The sequence below is a fragment of the Coturnix japonica genome, chromosome 7 (genome assembly GCF_001577835.2).
Source record: "Coturnix japonica isolate 7356 chromosome 7, Coturnix japonica 2.1, whole genome shotgun sequence".
NCBI classification, from domain to species: domain Eukaryota; kingdom Metazoa; phylum Chordata; class Aves; order Galliformes; family Phasianidae; genus Coturnix; species Coturnix japonica.
The window spans coordinates 16,099,338-16,117,353 of NC_029522.1; the positions used below are offsets into that span (position 1 = coordinate 16,099,338).

Genomic DNA, 18,016 nt, shown 5'->3' on the forward strand with positions numbered 1-18,016 from the left:
GATTTTACTTTTTTTTCACATTACACTTTATATACAATCTTGCAAATGCTGTTTTAATATATAATTTTAAAGCCCTTCCCTATTGCATCAGCTGGAATAATGAACACTTCAGTAGTAAAGGTTACCAGGATGAAAAATAGCTGGGTTTGGAACAATTACACTCACGAAATGAACATGACAGTGGTGGTAGTGAGGAGAAATCAGATATTGGTCATCCCTCCAAAAGAGACACTATTGGAGGCACCTTTGGCTTGCATTTGGTCATCTGCATGGTTACTCTTTATGATAATGAAGTGGGTTGGGTTGTGAGTTGTTTTTTGTTTGTTCATTTATATTTTTAACGAATATACCACATGGAATTCCCACGTATGTGACAGGCTGCACACAGTGATCAGACTGAGTATCTGGTGACTTTGACTCAGAATGAACAGTTTGTGAAGTTTAGCATGGGGATAATCAGAAGTGCCTATTTCATATATATGTATAAAATAAATAAACATATAAGGCTGTAAATATACATAATTTATTAATACTTTTCTTCAAACCAAAACAAAAACAACTAAAAAACCCAAATGGTTTGTATATCAGAAAAAATCCTCTTGGTTTTGTGTAACAATAACTGCCGTTTTTGTCCTACATAGACATTTTTTTTCTATACAGCTTTTCACATTTTGTTTAATTAACAGCCTGTATTAAAGTTGCATAGGTAAAACAACATAGGATAGAATGCAGCAGATGGTAGACAATCAAGAAGTTTACATCTTTCTCCTTAATGTTCAGTATTTCAATGCAGTTGCTGAAGAGAACCAAGAAATGCTGTACCCAGCATTAATGGACTGGTGAATACATGAAAAACCATTATGGTCTACACACAAGAGTATAGTATTAGGAAGAGAGAAAAAAGTAGAAAATAAAACCTTGAATAATGGTACAGAATGTTAAACACTGGCTGGAAAACAGTAGTTGACTAATTTATACATATTAAGTCTTTAAATGACAACAAAGTTGAAGTTTCTGTAGTTGTTAGGTCTTAAGTGTATTCAAAAATTTTCCCTCCTTTTTTACAAGACACTCTTTCTGTTCTTTTATGTCTTGAACATTCATCTTCTGCAGCATCACAGACCATTTGGTAAACGTAACAACTGAACCTCCTGTTGGGCTTCTGTTCTATGTGTAATACGGTATCTCTGTCAAAGTAAACTTCATGACTGTAAGTCTGAAATGAAAAAAATAATTCTGATTGCAGTCTCAATTTCCACAACTTGATAACAGTATCATAGCTCGATATATCATTTAGTACAGTGTAGTTTAGAATATCATTTAGTAATAGTACCATTTCCCTCTGGGGCAGAAGGGAAAATACATACGTATATATACATAACATTGTTTACTTCCCTGATCAAACAGGAAATTTGTGTGTAGGCACACAGTCTGCCCTTCCAGAGAAACGGCAGAGTTTTAATGATAGTCTGTGTACCTATTTTTGGGAAAAATAGAAATTTAAAGCATTTAAATTGCCTATACAGACAATTATAAGATCTTTCTGATAAATTAACTACTGTCTGATGGAATACTTAGATTTTTTAAGTCTCGACTATTATTTAGTACAAATTTCATCCTAACACTTGGTAACACAGTTTATCTATCTAATGATACACTTGGTATCACAGTTTATCTTCAAATCTGAATGAAAAATTAATGCATTTAATGGCAGGTAAATAGGAAAGGGAAAATGTTAGTGTCGACAACCAAACAAAAAAAAGGAATGCTCCTCACCACATCCCAGGATTCCAGTAATGGAATACTCTTAAGTAGAATCCCATGTTCATTACAGCGTAAATCAAGGTGAGCTCTTCCATCAGCTCCTATTTCAGTAACTGCCACAGTGGATAACAAATCCAGTTCATCTTCATAGTCTACAATTTTGAATGTCTTAGGAAAAACAAAGCCTTAAGTTTACATATGAAACAATTTCACATTCCCTGAAGAACTAGAAAGTATTCTGGCATCACTTTGCCAGCCTGACAGCCAACTAGCATCTTTCCCAGCACAAGGAGTCTAACTTAGGTCAACAATATTCCTTAAAACAGGAAGGGAAGAAAGTGATGTTCTGAACAACGTGCAAGTAGATGCATTTTAGATATGATAGGATAAATGGAAAAATTACTTTGAAAATTACTGAAGAAATGTACAATTTGAACTTCATGCCCCATGTTGAAGTACTTATGTTAGAGACACTATTGCTCAAAATCATTACTGGTTTTGAGAGAATGGCTGTATTAGGGTAATTCCATTAATGTGAACACCTTTATGCTCTGTTCAGAGCTCTCTCTCTCTCCACAATGTGACGATGAATAACTGAGAACAAAAGGTGAAGAATGTGAGCTGCCATAATTATTTCTATCTCACTGCCATGGACTGGCTAACATACTTCTTTTACTGATTAAACCGTATCATTTTTCTCTTCTTTAAATTCCAGCCAGTTTTTTTTCTTCCACGGTGGAGAAATATCTAATGCCACCACAAATGAAGTGGGAGAAAATAGAGTTTGCAGACTCTAATTTTTACTCTGTTAAAACAACTGAATAGAAATTAAATGAACTACACACCGGAAGGATTATGTATAAAAGGACTGTCCTGTATTTTTATCATAGTAAAATCGATTTCCTCAGAAAAAAACAAAAACAAACACAAACAGAAACGACTTCCAGAAACCAATGATTTTTAATTGTTGTATTTATGTCAATTTTAGCTCCAGCTGTATTCTTCATAAGGCTCTTGAAGGACAGGCCTCATGGTACTCACTCTAAAGAAGCAGTAACTTTAAAGCATTACTTTCCCCTGCAGTTTAATCAAAGTGCCAGGTGGAGAAAATATAGTTCAGCTTTTTCTAATAGGTTCCTCTAGAACCTAGAAATATAGAAATTAAATAGAAATATTTAAAGGGAATGTTTGAGAGTAATGGATCAGTTACCTCTTGTTCTGGGTCATCATCTAGCAAGTTGAGACGTTTTTTCACCACTCGACCAGAAGATGTTACAGTAACAGAGCTGTTCACCTTTGGAGAAAAAGAATGGCCCTGGACTTAGAGCAGTATAGTTACATTATATCTTTGACAATATATCTAATTCACGTCTTTTGGACCTTGCTTTTATCTGTGGAATCTTGTCATGCCTTCTGCTTTCTGACCTTGCTTCAATCTCTGGAATCTCATTTATTTATTAGCAATACACAGCCTTATTGCTGCCATCTGTTCTTTATGAGGGCTCGTGTACTTGGTGGCTTTAGATGAAGTACAACTGATGTTAGTTATTTACAGGTTCTCATTGCTATGGAGATGGCAAAGTTTCCCCACTACTATTTTTTTTAGAACAGAAGTTACTGGAGCCAAGATGTTGGAATGAGAATGATGACAGCTAAGTCACCACCAATTTGCTTCTTCATCTTAATTCCAGGAGACAGACAAAGTAGCAGCTTAAACCACCACAGCTGCTTTCACTGCGTACGTTAATGCCAAAAACATTCAAAACTGGTGTTATCAATACTTTAATGGAGGTCAGAAGTAAAAAGCAGATTAAAGACAGGATTCAACAACTCTATTTTCTTAGCTTTTATTCCAACAGAAAGTTGTCTACTCAACTCTTAAATAATTAAGGCAATCCATTAGATGACAAAGCTTATCCTTTCTGAATTTAATATAAATTTACAGTACTCATAAATGACGAAAAAATGCCTTTGCTTTCTATAAACTATATACGCTGAAGGAAAATGACATGGCCTTACCAAAAACTATTCTTCCTAATTGTGTTCTTCCAAGTTTTTTTACATTTGTGATAGAAAAACCACAAAAGCACTCTAAGAGATTTCATGAAACAATGGAGGTGATTTATCAGCTAATTTCTGCAGAGGCTCAGATCATTCCCCAGCCACTTGGTTCTGCTATTATCTACTTTTCTGGCCCCATGTTTCAGCTCCAGTTCACCTCACCAAGTAAGGAAAATGAAGAGTCATCTTTTTTTCCTTTTCCTTTTTTTTTTTTTTTTTTTCTCTCTTTTTTCTTCTTTTTTTCTGGGAGGGAAGGCCTGAGAGTTGTTTTTCTCTCCCAGAGCTGTTTTTACTGTGTTATTGCACTGAATTGGTTCACCAAAGGTTACATGAACACTAAACTTGTGCAAGTATACACAACAGGGAATAATAAAACTTTTTGAAGGGAGTGTACTATCTCTGTTGTCTTATAAAGTGTAAGGGAAACTGTTGATCGCAGCCTGAACCTCTAATTAACCATCTGAGGCAAGCAACAAGTCAGCTGCATGAGCACAGATGAAGATAATTCAGCTGTGCTCCCAGGAGAGGTAGAGCTTGACTCCACCTCTCCTAGATTCCATTTAAGGGTTGACCACCACTAAGGTAGCATTTCTTTCTGGAAACTGCTCCTGTGTGGAATTCTTGTGGAGAACCTCAATGTTGATGAGCATCCATCTTGACTGAAAGCCTCAGCACTGGTGAGTCTTTTCTTAGATAACCTCTGGCTAGCTGTTTACTCTGTAATTACAACTATACGTGAAGACAGAATGTACCTGTAAGTTCTGATATTAGATGCATTTCTAGCACTTGTATAATCAGTTTAGCAGAGTATAAACAAAGTTATCTTTGGTGACACCTTCATTCAAAGGAAATCTGCTTGTATGTATGTTTAGCATAATTGATACTATTAAACTGAACACCTTAAAGTCTGCAGAGAACTTAAAAAACAAACAAAAAAAAATTGAGGAATTAGAAACCTGTCCTGACTATGTAATTTGTTTTCAGAATTTCTTTCATGTAGTTTTAAAGTGACCAATGAAAATAAGGAGCATCAAAGAATTTTGAATTATGCCCATTAAACACAGCGATTGCTCACATACATTCTCAGAACACCTCCTAATTGCTCAAAATTATGCACTGTCACTTCAGATACTAGTAATTCCTGTTAAAACTCACACAGTTTTCTCTGTTGGCCATGATTATAAAGTCTTCTACAATTTCATTTTGGTCTGTATTTTCAACTTCTTTAAGTTTCAAGACTCTATCAAAGAAACAAAAAATCACAAGATGAGTATACATTCATATCCATTTACTACAATACTTATATATTTTTAATCTAAAAGACCAGCTACCAACAGAAATAACTGAAATTGTAATAAATTATTCTTATAATTTATGCGTATCACTGAGATTTTAACACAGTTGTCCTGAATTTTTTTTAATATCAAATTCTACTATTGCCTGCAAATGCACACACTCACCACCTAGAAATTTGCAGATGCTTTGACCAGGGCTCCTGATTCTGACAAATTCATAGTTTTTCCAGTTTCTAGGAACTGATGACAGTGTTTTGGCCTACAAATCATCAAGCTACTGAATTTATGCAGTTATGCAACGTTCTGCCTAATGAAAACAGGACTTGAGAGAGGGGAAAAAAAGAGCCTTACTTTATCAAATTTGGTCCCACGTGGATTATTCTGCCCGACATATCTGGATGGAAATATATCCAATCAGGTTCCAGTGAACAGCATTTCATATCTTGTATGCCATTTTTTGCCTGAAGAAGGAAGGAAAAGCTTAGAATCTTAGTATACTTAAAGCCTCACAAATCTAAGTAGAGAGGAAATACACAGCACTTCTCCACATACCTCTGAAAGTTTATAAATATTACTTTGATAAACATGACCAGAAAAGATGGCAGAGGAACAAAGTAACAAGTAAGAAAATGAATACAGTTTCCAACAGTTCTAATTCTCAAGGACAACTCCATGGAACTGTTTCAACTTTTCTTTTGATTTGCAATAAGCACTGACCTGGTACCATGGCTGTATGTGCAGCCTCTCCTAAAACTATGCAAAATGAAGGTTTAATCTACATTCTGCAAACTCTTGACCAATTCTAGTAATCTGAGAAGACATGAGAAACATAGAAGCACAAACTTCAACTTCTGCTTCAAGCCTCAGGCCCAGCCTTTTTTGTGCACAAATATTTGTGGACTGTGTAAGCCTATGGTAACTTGTGATTTCAGATGCAAACTGATCAAAATCTTGAAGTTTTGGCAGGTGCTTTCTGTTGTTAAATTTAGCTGGCTAATCATTTAAATCTTCAAAAGCATGAACCCACATAGAAAAAAAACTAGATGGGAAAGGTTTGCACAAGTCCTTTTGAATCTAAATTGATCTTTAGCTATGGTTGTGAAAGGTGTCCTGAAGCTAAAAGAGATAGGAGGAGCATCACAGATTTGATCAGGCTAATAAAAGAGATAAGAACATTCACATATGAGAAGTTTTTTTGTGAAGAATCCTCAAGCGAGAGGCCAAAAACTGTTTCTATAGATATCTATAAGCCAAATGCAGATCCAAAGTAAAATTTGAGACAGTCATCTCATATAAAAGAACATATGATGAATGGTACATAAGGAAAAAAAATAAATAGGGATGCTGGATTAAGCTGTGTAATAAAATCTTTCTTGAGATAGAAAATGTAGAAACCACAAACACTAAGGAAGCTTATTCTGCAGTTTCTTAAGTTGCTAACTGGTAGGCTGACCAGTTGGAAGTGCATTAAGATATTATCATGCAAGGAATTAGGTCTGAGAGTCTGGACTCTTTACTTTTAAGTTGTGAATACAATGATAAGTAGCACTTGCAGTGCTATGATTATATTGCAATGAAAGAAATATCAAAATTAGTAATTCAGAAGAAAATAGGACTTTGGATGGCAAACTGAATGCTGTAGGTCAATCACTGTGAAAGCACCACACTGGAAAATGAATACTTTGTTACCTCCAGCAATGCTCAGAAGGAGAGATGAGGACATATGTGATACACATTTATTTCAGAGAAACTACTATCTGAATATATTACCAAAGCATTGTCTTTCAGAGAACAAATATAGAAGACTCCTCTATGTTTTTTCTTGTTAGGTGTGATGATATAATGCCAAGGAAAGCCTCCAATTTGAAATGCATTCTCCAGAGTAGATGCTTCAAATAGCAAAGGTGGGGTATCTGCAAACATGGGGTAATGTTAAGACCATTAGTAGAAAAACAGTCATAATTCTGTTGATCTTTACAAGTCTAAATTACAATAAAGCTGTTAATTCTTCAGAACTTTTGAAGACAAGTGGAAATATGCTGGCTGTTATAATTGTTCTAGCACCAGCAACAGTTCCTCACCTAGCATCCAGACACATATACCTATCTGCAGTTCCATGTGGAAGGTTACTGAGTTCTCACTGATATCATCTCCTGATATCTTTGACTGACTTCATTCCAAATGAGCTGGATACATGAAGGCTTAGCAAATAGTTAAAATTAGTCCTGCTCATCTGAATGAGAGTGGATGTATACGTGAATGAATCAAGTGGCAGTCAAATCTTGTATCCAAATGATCACTAGTCTCTTGAAAATAATAGTACTCAAGCTGAATTATTGTGAGGAGGGCAAGGTTCTTATCTGGACTTTCTTTTTCCCAATAGTCTGATCCAATTTTGACTTGTCTTTGCCCTGCTTAGTCTAGATAATTAACCAGACCATAGCTGATGGTACCAAGCGCTTCCTGCTTTTTCTTTTGTGTTTCTCAGAAGATAGCCCTTTATACTGAAAGGAATCACTTTACTATCCATGAAAATGAAGTCTTTCCACAAGCTAGAGAAAGGCTTTCTTCTTAGATATCTTTTGGACTAACACATAGGAAATGGGAGACTGCGCAAGATGTAACAAAGCATACGGTTTATGAAAAATGAGGTAGAAAGTATGGAGAATGCTGAGGATGGAGGCATAGGCAGAGGACCTGCAATTATTAACATCTGTCAGAAAATAAAAAGTAGGGCAAGAAAAATTGTAACATTTCACTTTGTAGAATTTTATTTTAAATAATGAATATATAATTAGGCCCATCAGAAAATCTACCAGATGGACCAAATGATAGGTTTAAATGTTTTTTCCAATAATACAGGAATCCAAAGCAGAACAGCCTGCTGCTAAGATATGCTTTTCTTTTTTTATGTTCATTTGCCTAAAAATGCTAAGGCTGCTGCCACCTCTGCAGCAGTGTGACTCTGCCGCCTCAACTCCCCATCACTGTTATGTGTCACTTGCTCTTGTTGCTCAACATTTTGTTTTCATTATTCCTGAGTACTTCCCCTAGCAATGTGAGTTTTCAGTCTCTAGTTTGAGCCTCTTTGTTCATTTCCTTAAAACTCTCAAGTCTCACCTAAACATAAGCCATAAAGTTGTTCCTGGCAGCACTGTCATGTAATTTGTTCTAATCTGTTGTGGAAAAGAAAAATGAGCAAAATATCTCTTCTGGTTGTTTGTTTGTTTTAAATTGAAATTACTGAATCCTATGATAATCAATCAAATTATAATTTTCCATTCTGGTCCTGCAGAAGGTGACATAATGAAGATTTATAGTCACCTTTTCTTATCTTTCAACCGTGACCAAAATTAAATTTCTTATCAGTCAATAGCTATACAAGTTGTGGTAGGTACAAACTAGGTACAAATACAAACCTCCTCTTGGGTACCTCATACATCATAAAAATAGCATCATATTTGAAGGGACTGCCATCCCTTCTGGCACTTTCTGTAGGGACACTAGGACTAAATAAACTGGAAAATTCTAAACAGTGAATACAAGTTTATACTCTGAAACTGTTAAAATCTCACTCACTGATCCACTGCATTACAGTGCACTGAAGGTTCAGTCAGCCATTTCAAAGGAAGCAGCTCTAAAACCACAGGAATGCAACTATCTGCAAACAGCAGCCACAGCAAATGTTCATCTAAGTTCAAAACTTCCTTACCACAAATTTTTAAATATAATTCAAAATCATTTCTCCCTCAGCACATGGGTTTTGAATATCAAAACCTATAGTGATTCATTATACATGAGAATAGAATAGAATTCCTATACTATAGAATTCCTTTCTAAGCTTCCACAGTGTTCTCCACAGGGCCTGTATCATTACATTCTGGTTTAGCAGACAGAGAGGAAAATATGAAATGATGAGACATCAGCTATAGTAGCCTATCACTGTTTTGATAAAACATTTCATTATATTTGAAAGCTTTAACTGTTAATTCTGCATTTTATCTTTCTGCATTTCCTCAAGTTTATGTGACTCAGTTTTGGTTTGTGTGCTATTATCTAATGTTGTTCGTAACCATGAAGATGAAAAACATTTTCATGGGAACAGCCTCCTATAAAAAATTTACTACAGAAACCTTCAAAAATTAAAGGAAAAAAAGCATGAATTATTTGAGTTTGGTGGAACTTACTCCCACTTCAACTTTTTTTACTTGAACTTTTTAGAATTTCTAAAGGGAAAAAGTAAGCTTCACAGGCTTTGGTCATTTATTAAGATTCTTATTGTCAAATTCTAATGTCAAAGGCACCAGTAGAGGTGAACGTTAGGTTTCAAAGAAATTAAAGTCATTACTTAAAGCAGAACATTTGTAAGTTAGTGACTTGAAGCATGAGGATTGTTTTTAAGATATCATTCCTTATTTCCTTGGGAATTAGCCTTACTGAAACTGGCACATTTCCAATAATTAGAAACATCAAAATGCAATTTGGACATCACTGAATTCTCTCTGCAGGTTTGATTAAATTTTCCCTCATCTTTTGCTTATGTGCTATATACAGTTTCTAAGTATCAGTAACGGCTGTTGTAGCCCTTCCTCTTTCCCTGAGCAGCTGTCTCTCAAAAATAAGGAAGCTGTTTCCATTTTGTGTGTTACTTGTGAAGTTTTTAAAATAGATTATGTGCTGTACTAATTTGCTGGGTAAGTCACAGAATCGTGGAATGGATCAGGTTGGATGCTATTTAATTAATTCTTGCAATTAAAAGTAAAGAAAAGCATGATTTTACTATAATGAACCAAAAATAAAGCAACAGCACATTAGGACATTAATTTTAATGTTCCTGGTGCTAAAACGTCATAAATAAGCCACACAGGCCAAGATAATACAAAGATCATAAATACCTGTTATTTTAATGTTACATGGAAGACCGAACGGATACTTTCCCACAATTCCAACTTGACCATTCCAATTGAATTCACATCCCAAGTCAAATGGCTGCTCCATGAACTAAAATAATACAGAACAATTCAGCTTTACTGATGCATATTTACTTGCTTTTTTTGTTTCAGTGCTCCATTACTACCACATTCTTTATCTTGTTAGATGCTGCTCAAAGCCTTTTTTTTTTTATTGGAAGAAGGTAAACTTAAAAGGTTCAATGTAGTTCAGGTTCAGAACAAAGAAACTTCCATGCCCATGATTTTGTAACTGTAACATTTTCTTTTGTAACTACAGACTGTGCACAAAAAGCAGCACACTCTGGTCTAGCATGTGTTGAAATGCCTGTTCAGTTCTGTTTCTCATGTTTTGCCACCTCTACTGGCATAGCTAGAATTTTCTGATAGTGCATCCATTCATATCTTCAGACTGTAAATAGGCAAGAATTCTATCCTTTGACACAATCCCCATGTATCTGTGTTTCATTACAAGTGTATTAATGATTTGTTGCCACAAATGGATTATATGAAAAATTTCATGTTACCTTTTCAGTAATGGCCTGGAAGTTATAGAGCCTGACCAAACCCACACTGTACATTACTATCAGGATTCCATTAGAAATAGCAACATCTGTCACATTGTTACCAAATATCTGTAAAAAGAAAAATATTCTATTAAAGAAGAAATAATTGAGAGAATAAGAAATGTGAAATTAAGAATATAATCTCAGTAATTGGATTCCTTTTTGACTCTGACTGAAATCTATAGCCAAAGTTTTAGTCTAAGTAGGTTTCTGTAGCTCATCTGTCCTGCTGAGTTTCCGTGATACTTTGCATTGCAGGAACATCTGTGTCAGGTACGTAGTATTCTACAAGAACATTTATTCTCTAATTAATTCTCAGTATGTCTTCATATCATGTTAACCAGTTATTACAAGACATAAATAGATTTTATTGCCCAGCATCCCACAGGAAGTCAATAGGAAAGCTCACAGTTCAATATAAAAGTACTGATTGCAGAACCTCTCCATCACCAGGGTAAAATACTAGTCTAATCATGCCTCTGTGACTGTGTACAGCTGTACTAAAACTATCCAGCTGTCAGAGTACAGATCCTCACTGAATCCAAATTAGACACGTACATGAAAAGCCAATTACCCCTTCAGAGATTATGCAGTATTCATTTAGTGCTACTCTTTAGAACATCTCCACTGGAAAAAACAAAAAACAAACAAACAAAAAAAACAACAATGAACAAACTAGTTCTTAGTATTTAATGACAACATGTGAAGTTGGTAATTTTTTTTATACTGAGATGTTTGGAAGACCAGAGGTGGGTTTTCTTTTGTTGTTGTTGTTTTTGTTTTTTTTAACATTTTGCCTGCTGTGACCATGATGAATCCAGCAAGCCATCCATAAAATGATGGAGAATACCCTTGATACTGGTAAGATTTGTGCTTTCCAGTTATAAATACTAATTTTAAACAGAACTGTGCCCCTAAACTTTCACAGGACCAAATAAAAAATGGTTAAAACTCCTCTTCCACTTCCCAGCCTTAGACAAACCCAGCATGAGCTAAAACCTGCTGGTAGCTCTGGACCCCAAATGAAACTGCAGCTCACAGAACTTTGGAGACAGATCCAGCACATTCATACCGTTCCACTTGTAAGATTTATCTAGAACACCTATGACTTAAAATATCTTTTTAACCAGAACATCAGAATTTTCATCAGCTTGACCATCTAAGTATATGCTTATGCAGAAGGTCACAACCCAACCTCAGTAAGGTTGTTTCCTCTTGTTTGATAAAGGCGTATATTTATACTTTACCATTCAGTATCTACAATAATACAAGTTTCAATCATTTGTAACTGTATATAGAATCATAGGCTATTACTAGAAGTGGGTCAGAAGTGTAACTATATATGAAGATGTGAAAAGAACACTACATTCTACACTTCTCTAGCCTTTATTACAGCAATTGTAAGAACTGAAGTTCGACACATCAAGGAGTAACCCAGTAATAATTAATTAGCAGTGTCTCTTCTGGAATTAAGATTCTTCCCCCAATGCTTCCAACTGTCAGACACTTAAAGAACATCACTATTCATTTAAAAAAAAAAAAATGTGTCCTGAAACATATGTCCTAAGTCATATTAGATAGGACTTCTGAAATGGTGGGACAGTTGCCTAAAGCGTGTCTCTCATACAGCTGCAGTGCAGATAAAACCTACCTTTTTGTTTATTTCTAGCATTCCAATAAATGACAGAGGCAAAACTTGGAACACAGCAAGATGGAACAGTACAGACTGTTGGATACCTGCCTGGGAAAGAAAAGCATTGAACACGCATTATACTTGAGGTATTTACTGGCAGTAGGATGTCTTTATCTTTTACCATAGTAGCAAAGCATAATGTCTCCATATCTGTTCTAGTAAATTTGTGACTGATCTTGTAAAAATTTAAGAATAGTTTTTCAGCAAACTTACCTGCCGTGCTTCTGCAGGGAGTTTATTCTGAGCTGACTTCACAACCATTACTTCTTGAGGAGCATCCCAACTTAGGTACCTATTTGTGATAAGGAAGACCTATCTTAATCCTTGTACAATCATTTAATAATAAATACACTATTTAATGCAAAATATAACCTATTGTAATTAGGCAGATCCTCGTGTCCAGGCAAACTGCTCGGTATCTGACTGGGGAAAGGCACCTGAACTGTTTGCTCTTCTCAATAATGCAAACGCCACTGGACTGGATGCCAAGAACAGCTTATTCCTTATAAAGTTACGTGAAAATGTCTCAAAGTACAAACATTCACTGTCTTATTTTCACAAATCACTATTTTCTTATCCTTCAGTCTAAAGAAGACTTCAGGAACTCAAAAAACCGTGCACCTTGCCAGAAGCAGTAACTGCTGTGCTTTTAAGAAGAGAATGGATACCCTGTGGAGAAGAATGTTTGTAAGTTGAAAACTGCTTACTTTAACCTTTAAACATATTTTTCTTATTTTTTATGAAGTTTGCTTTGCAGTTCTTAGAAGTTTTCTGCCGGTATGTTGCTATTGCACTATCAAAGGCTATAAAATCATCAGAGAAAAAGCCAACAGTAGTCCCTTTGTTAGCTTTTTTTTTTTTGTGTGAGGCTTTTGTGTAACTTGATGCCAAATTTGAGACCACAATACTTAAGTTGCTGAAGTGATTCTAAAGAAAACAGAGAGCAGGAAAAATACTCCAGAAAAACTGCTAGACAAACAGACCTGTGTATGACTGTGTTCCTAAGGTTTTATGAGCTGTCTTTCACTCTAAGACATCCAAAAACTACGCATCCTCTGATCTACAGGGAGCGTTTTAAGGTAATCTGTTTACATGGCATTCAATCACCAGCAGCAATGAAAAATCTGGGAAAAAGGTTTGATGAGGAACTTGGGGCTTCGCTCTTTCCACTCCCCTCTGTATTTTCAGCAAATTCCCTCCAATTAAAAACTATATTTTGTAGTCCTTTGGCTAGTTGTTGTAGAGGTTACCCTCTCAAAGGAATCATCAAAACAAGATTTTCTGAATGCACAGAAATTGGACAGCTTACTGTGCTGCAAGCTAAACATGATTCCTGTTCTCCAGTTTAATACTAATGACTGTTAGGTACATAAACGCTAGTCAATGTTTAATACCTGAATTTGCAGCAGGAACCCGCAAGGTATACTTTTTCCAGTATTTCCCCACAATCAGCAGAGAGACGTAGAAGCCAGTTCTGCACTGTTAAGACTATAAGGGAAGGCTTATAGTCTGATGGATTTGGTAGCATTTCCCCCTGAGTAACAAAAAAATTATCATAAAGAAGTCTGTACCTGAACATTACATAACAACAAGGCAGAAATAAATACATATTTCTTAAAAACTAAAATGGAAACCTTCCTGATAATCACATCAGAATCTCTAAGCTCGTATATCTGTGCTAAACATTAATGTGACCACCATATAATTAATTTGATGCCACACTTTTTGAAATCTAAGTACTTCTATGACTTCTTTGCATTGCATAAATGAAGTATAATTGCATATTAATACAGCTGATATCAAATCTTCATAAGAACATTTTGTAAGTATTGCAGAAAAAAATCACTGAGTGATAACATTAACTGCTTCCTTTTGCTGCCTCAAATATGGAAACAATATTCCTAGGTTCTGTGGACAATGCACAAGTGAAAAAATCCTCAAGAAGGGGAAATGTTCTCTACAAATAGTCCAAGGAGACTAAGCTCTTATAGCTTAGAACTGATCTAAATCAGTAGACACAGGAGCACCCATAAAGACCTTTTTCCTATGAAACAGTCAAATTCCAATAGAACCACTACTGGCTTCAGGAAAAAATAACAGAAAAATGTATCCCATGAAGACAAAGGATTACAAGTCTGTGTGGCATCAAATGTGTCAAGATTTTACAACTGTGGAAAATATTATCAGTTTGAAGTCAAATGGAAAATCCATTTGTAATAGCAACAGTTTTTGATTTTGAACTAAAAGATATTCAAATTGCATGAAATTACTATACCATACGAACTAAGGAGAACAATACAGAAACACTCACTGCATTTTTAATTTCTCTTTCCTTGTATGTTCCAGATTATATCTCAGCAGGGTGCTCCCAAGTACAAACTATTATAGTTTAAAATGCCACCAGGTGAATCAGATATTTCAAACTAAGCAAAATAACGCATGAATGAAGAAACGCTTTTCCTTCTCTTTACAGTGTTCAATGAAGGATGGCTAATTGAATTAATTGACTTCTCTTAAATTTTACCTTTTTTGTAAGAAAACAGAACAAGCTTCAGTCTAAATACTGCAGCAAGATTATCTATGTATGAATATCTATGAATGTAAGGGAAGAAAGGAGGAAAATTAATTAAAATAAAGATAATTAACTAGAAAGAGTAGAATAGCTTTTGGACAGAATTACTTCAATAGCCTTTTTTTAATATATAAAATGTTAACATCTAGTAAAAAAAAACAAAAAAACAAAAAAAACCAAAAAAACTCTCCCATCTACTGCCCTTGATAACTCAAAAATAAATAAAACAGAATTTATGTTGTAAGGAATTAGAATTGAGTTGCATAAGCATAAAGGCACAGTTTTTAAGATCTTCCACAGATGTTCATGTAAAAGCACTTAAATGCACTGCTGAAAAATTCAGAGTATACCCCCAAGCTGTCAAAATAAGCATATGATGCAAACCTTGAATGACTTAACTCCAAAAAAAAATGTTGAGACAAAAGCAGTTAACAGGGAAAGAACTCTGTATTCTAGATCTGTTCTTCTAAAAGATATTAATTTGTTTGTGCAAAACAACACTCTAGTAAAAAGTAATCTTACCAGTGGGCATTCCAATAATAAAGCATCTTCTATTTTTTCTGACTTAGAACACTTTGGCTTTTGATAAAGTATTCTTGGCTCTTGTGCAATGCTGGAGGAAAATGATTGCTAATCATTAATCTACTTTATAAACTGCTTTCTGTCATAAGTAATTTCATACATTATATAAATCCTACCTCTTTAGGTAAGTTAGAAATCTACATGCTTTTATTTTCCTTTGCAAATGCTATCTGAAATTGATCTCAAAATAAGGCCTGTAAGCAAATGTAGTATGAAGTAACACCTAAAACCAAACCTTTTCTATGTTTTTGTCAAACCAAGCAAGACAAGATATACTTGATAGTAATGTTTTTACTTTAGTAATACCCATTAACAAGAAAGCATATTCCATAAATTAAGAATCACATTGAAGCCTTCCTCTAATGCACTTCCAATGTTCCCCCTTTCCTAATATAAAGGCATGGCATAATGTACAAATATTTTTATAAAGGTGATACTAGCATAAAATCTTCATGGCATTGTAGTTTTCCCCTTAGGGAGAAGCTGAGACAATGATAAACCTTCAAAGACATTTGTCTTTTATGTTTCATATTGCACGATCTCAATAGTGTTCTGACCATGGCTTAAAACAGTTCTCCTAGTCCCTGCTCCTTCTTTCCCACGTGGGATGGGTGAGGACTGATGAGAGTGAGACCCCCTGACCCCTACTTTGCCCTGTGCTGCTTCTGAGCTGTGCCTCTGCAGCATTCATGGGGCATGAAAGTATGTCAGAGAACTGATCTGCTCAAAAGTAAGTTCCACTCAGCTCACAGGGGCAGTTGAGACATGTAAAGTTTGCTATATGTTTCAAACAGTTGTGATGTTAGAACTGCAAGCCAGGTCAGCTTTTAGTTGTAAATGTGGTACCTGCTGATACAGCATCTGTAGTTGTCTAAGTAAATTCTTCCTCTTTCATAAGCAATAGGAGATGCAGAATGAGTTGTCCAAACATTCTTGAATTTGGTACTTTCCTGAAACAGACAAAGGTTGTAACAGTGATGGACTTGTGAAAAAACTGCGTGCTGAAAATCCTTGCTCCTGCAGCTCAATAACTGAATGTAATGGAACCTTTCCTGTTGTATGATTGTTTGGGTTTTGTTTGTTTGTTTGTTTTTTTAAACAAAACATTTTTTAGAGAAGACTTCTCACTTAAAGACTAAATTAAAGTAACTGTTCACTAGCTTACAGATGCAATTAACATTTTGTTGTTAACTGTCTCCATTAGAACTGGCGATTTTCATGTTAAAATATTAAATCAAGGATAAAATGACTGTCCTCACATGCCTGTATATCTGGCTGCATTACAGGCTGCTGTTTCAGACAGTGCATTTACTGCAAGTCAGCTGTAACAGCTGGTTGCCATGTACTGGCTGTCAGTGCCAGGCTGTCAGCTACTGCACAGCAGCAGTAATCATAATTAAATGAAACACGTTAGTCTACAACTAACTTCCCTGTTTCTGTAACAGAAATGTCACTGACATGTTAAGGTATGTTTGCTTACCTACAGACCTCAGCTGATTTTCTTATTTTGCTTCGAGAACTCCCCAAAATATTACACGTTTAATATTAATCATCATAAGGGATGAAAGAAGCAATATAAAATCTCATGAGACAATTTCTAACGTGAACACGAGATTTACAAGTGCTTTTGCTGTTTATTCAACACAGAACTCCGTAGGTTTCTATGTCTGAGTTTCATGAAATACATGTAACCAACTCTAACTCTTTGAGCTATGCTCTTGTATTCCGCCCAGCCTTGCTAGCGCGACCCAGCTACTTACGAAACGTGCGTCCCGCTCGCTCAGCCCTTACCTGGCAGAGGATGGTTCTCAGGAGCCCCATGTTATTCCGGAGGGCCACGCCGGCGTCCCGGGCGTAAAACCCGCAGGCCCTGCGACCGAGCAGGCGGCACACGTTGGGCGCCCGCGGCGCGGCCCTCCCAGCAACGGAGGGGCACATCGTGGGCGCTCGGGCAGCGCGGGCCTTGCCGCTCGCACGGAGCCCTGAGCCGCACGGAGAAGCCGCCGCCGTCACGGGCCCGGGCCCACGGACGACTCGGAGCGGCCCCTCCAGGCCGGAGAACGCGCACCGGAACCACGCGGCCCGCACGGGGAGCTGAGTCCGGAGCGCCTCGCCATTCGCGGCGGGGACGCGTTACCCAGCACGCCGCTATCCGCCCCGCCGCCCGCCGGGTACTGTAGTTCTCCGGGCGGAATTCGCCGGAGCACCCGCACTGTGCCTGAAGGGCCGGGGCTGCTCGCAGGGAGAAGAGTCGGGGCTCCGTGTCCGCCGGTGGCAGCCGCTGTGATCTCTGGTCGCCGCGCTGAGGGATTGAAGTGAATGCAATGCGCACGGGAATACAGAGGTGCAAAGGAAAGAGTTCCATCCGAGGCTGTAAAAGGCAGGAGAGTTTTGTGAGAGATACTTGAGTCAAAAGAAGAAACTACAGCCGAAGCTGTGCCACCTGTGGGTACCGGGGTGTTGGCTGAGCAGGGCTGCACTGACCCAAGCAATTGAGCAGCGTGTGTCCTGCTGTGGGTGGGGAGTGGAGGAGG

At 36.7% G+C, this 18,016-nt stretch overlaps 2 protein-coding genes across 4 annotated transcripts in view; one reads left to right on the plus strand and one right to left on the minus strand.

Annotated features, from left to right (window-relative positions):
* Positions 1-501: 501 nt before the first annotated feature.
* DCAF17 (DDB1 and CUL4 associated factor 17) lies at positions 502-17,940 on the minus strand. Its single transcript, XM_015868518.2, has 14 exons — positions 17,274-17,940; positions 16,329-16,432; positions 15,423-15,513; positions 13,723-13,862; positions 12,542-12,620; positions 12,287-12,376; positions 10,597-10,704; positions 10,016-10,121; positions 6,891-7,033; positions 5,472-5,581; positions 4,981-5,065; positions 2,975-3,058; positions 1,777-1,932; positions 502-1,216 (listed from the first exon to the last, which is right to left on the minus strand). The coding sequence occupies exons 1-14, from the start codon at positions 17,418-17,420 to the stop codon at positions 1,031-1,033; spliced, it is 1,629 nt and encodes a 542-aa protein (XP_015724004.1). The 5' UTR covers positions 17,421-17,940; the 3' UTR covers positions 502-1,030.
* METTL8 (methyltransferase like 8) overlaps positions 12,306-18,016 on the plus strand; it is a 30,375-nt gene continuing 24,664 nt past the window's right edge. For all 3 annotated transcript variants that reach the window (XM_032445839.1, XM_032445838.1, XM_032445840.1), the window contains exons 1-2: positions 12,306-12,414; positions 12,913-13,015. In XM_032445839.1, coding sequence (XP_032301730.1) covers positions 12,347-12,414; positions 12,913-13,015 — 171 coding nt within the window. In that variant the 5' untranslated portion in view covers positions 12,306-12,346. The remainder of the gene's footprint in view (positions 12,415-12,912; positions 13,016-18,016) is intronic.

Bases quoted from the DNA above. Each gene is read 5' to 3' on its own strand.
- DCAF17 (XM_015868518.2), bottom strand. From the start codon at position 17,420: ATGTGCCCCTCCGTTGCTGGGAGGGCCGCGCCGCGGGCGCCCAACGTG. The intron at 16,433-17,273 runs GTAAGGGCTGAG...TGTCTGTTTCAG, and splicing joins TGAGAACCATCCTCTGCCAG to GAAAGTACCAAATTCAAGAA. The intron at 10,122-10,596 runs GTAACATGAAAT...GTATTATTTTAG, and splicing joins TCCAGGCCATTACTGAAAAG to TTCATGGAGCAGCCATTTGA.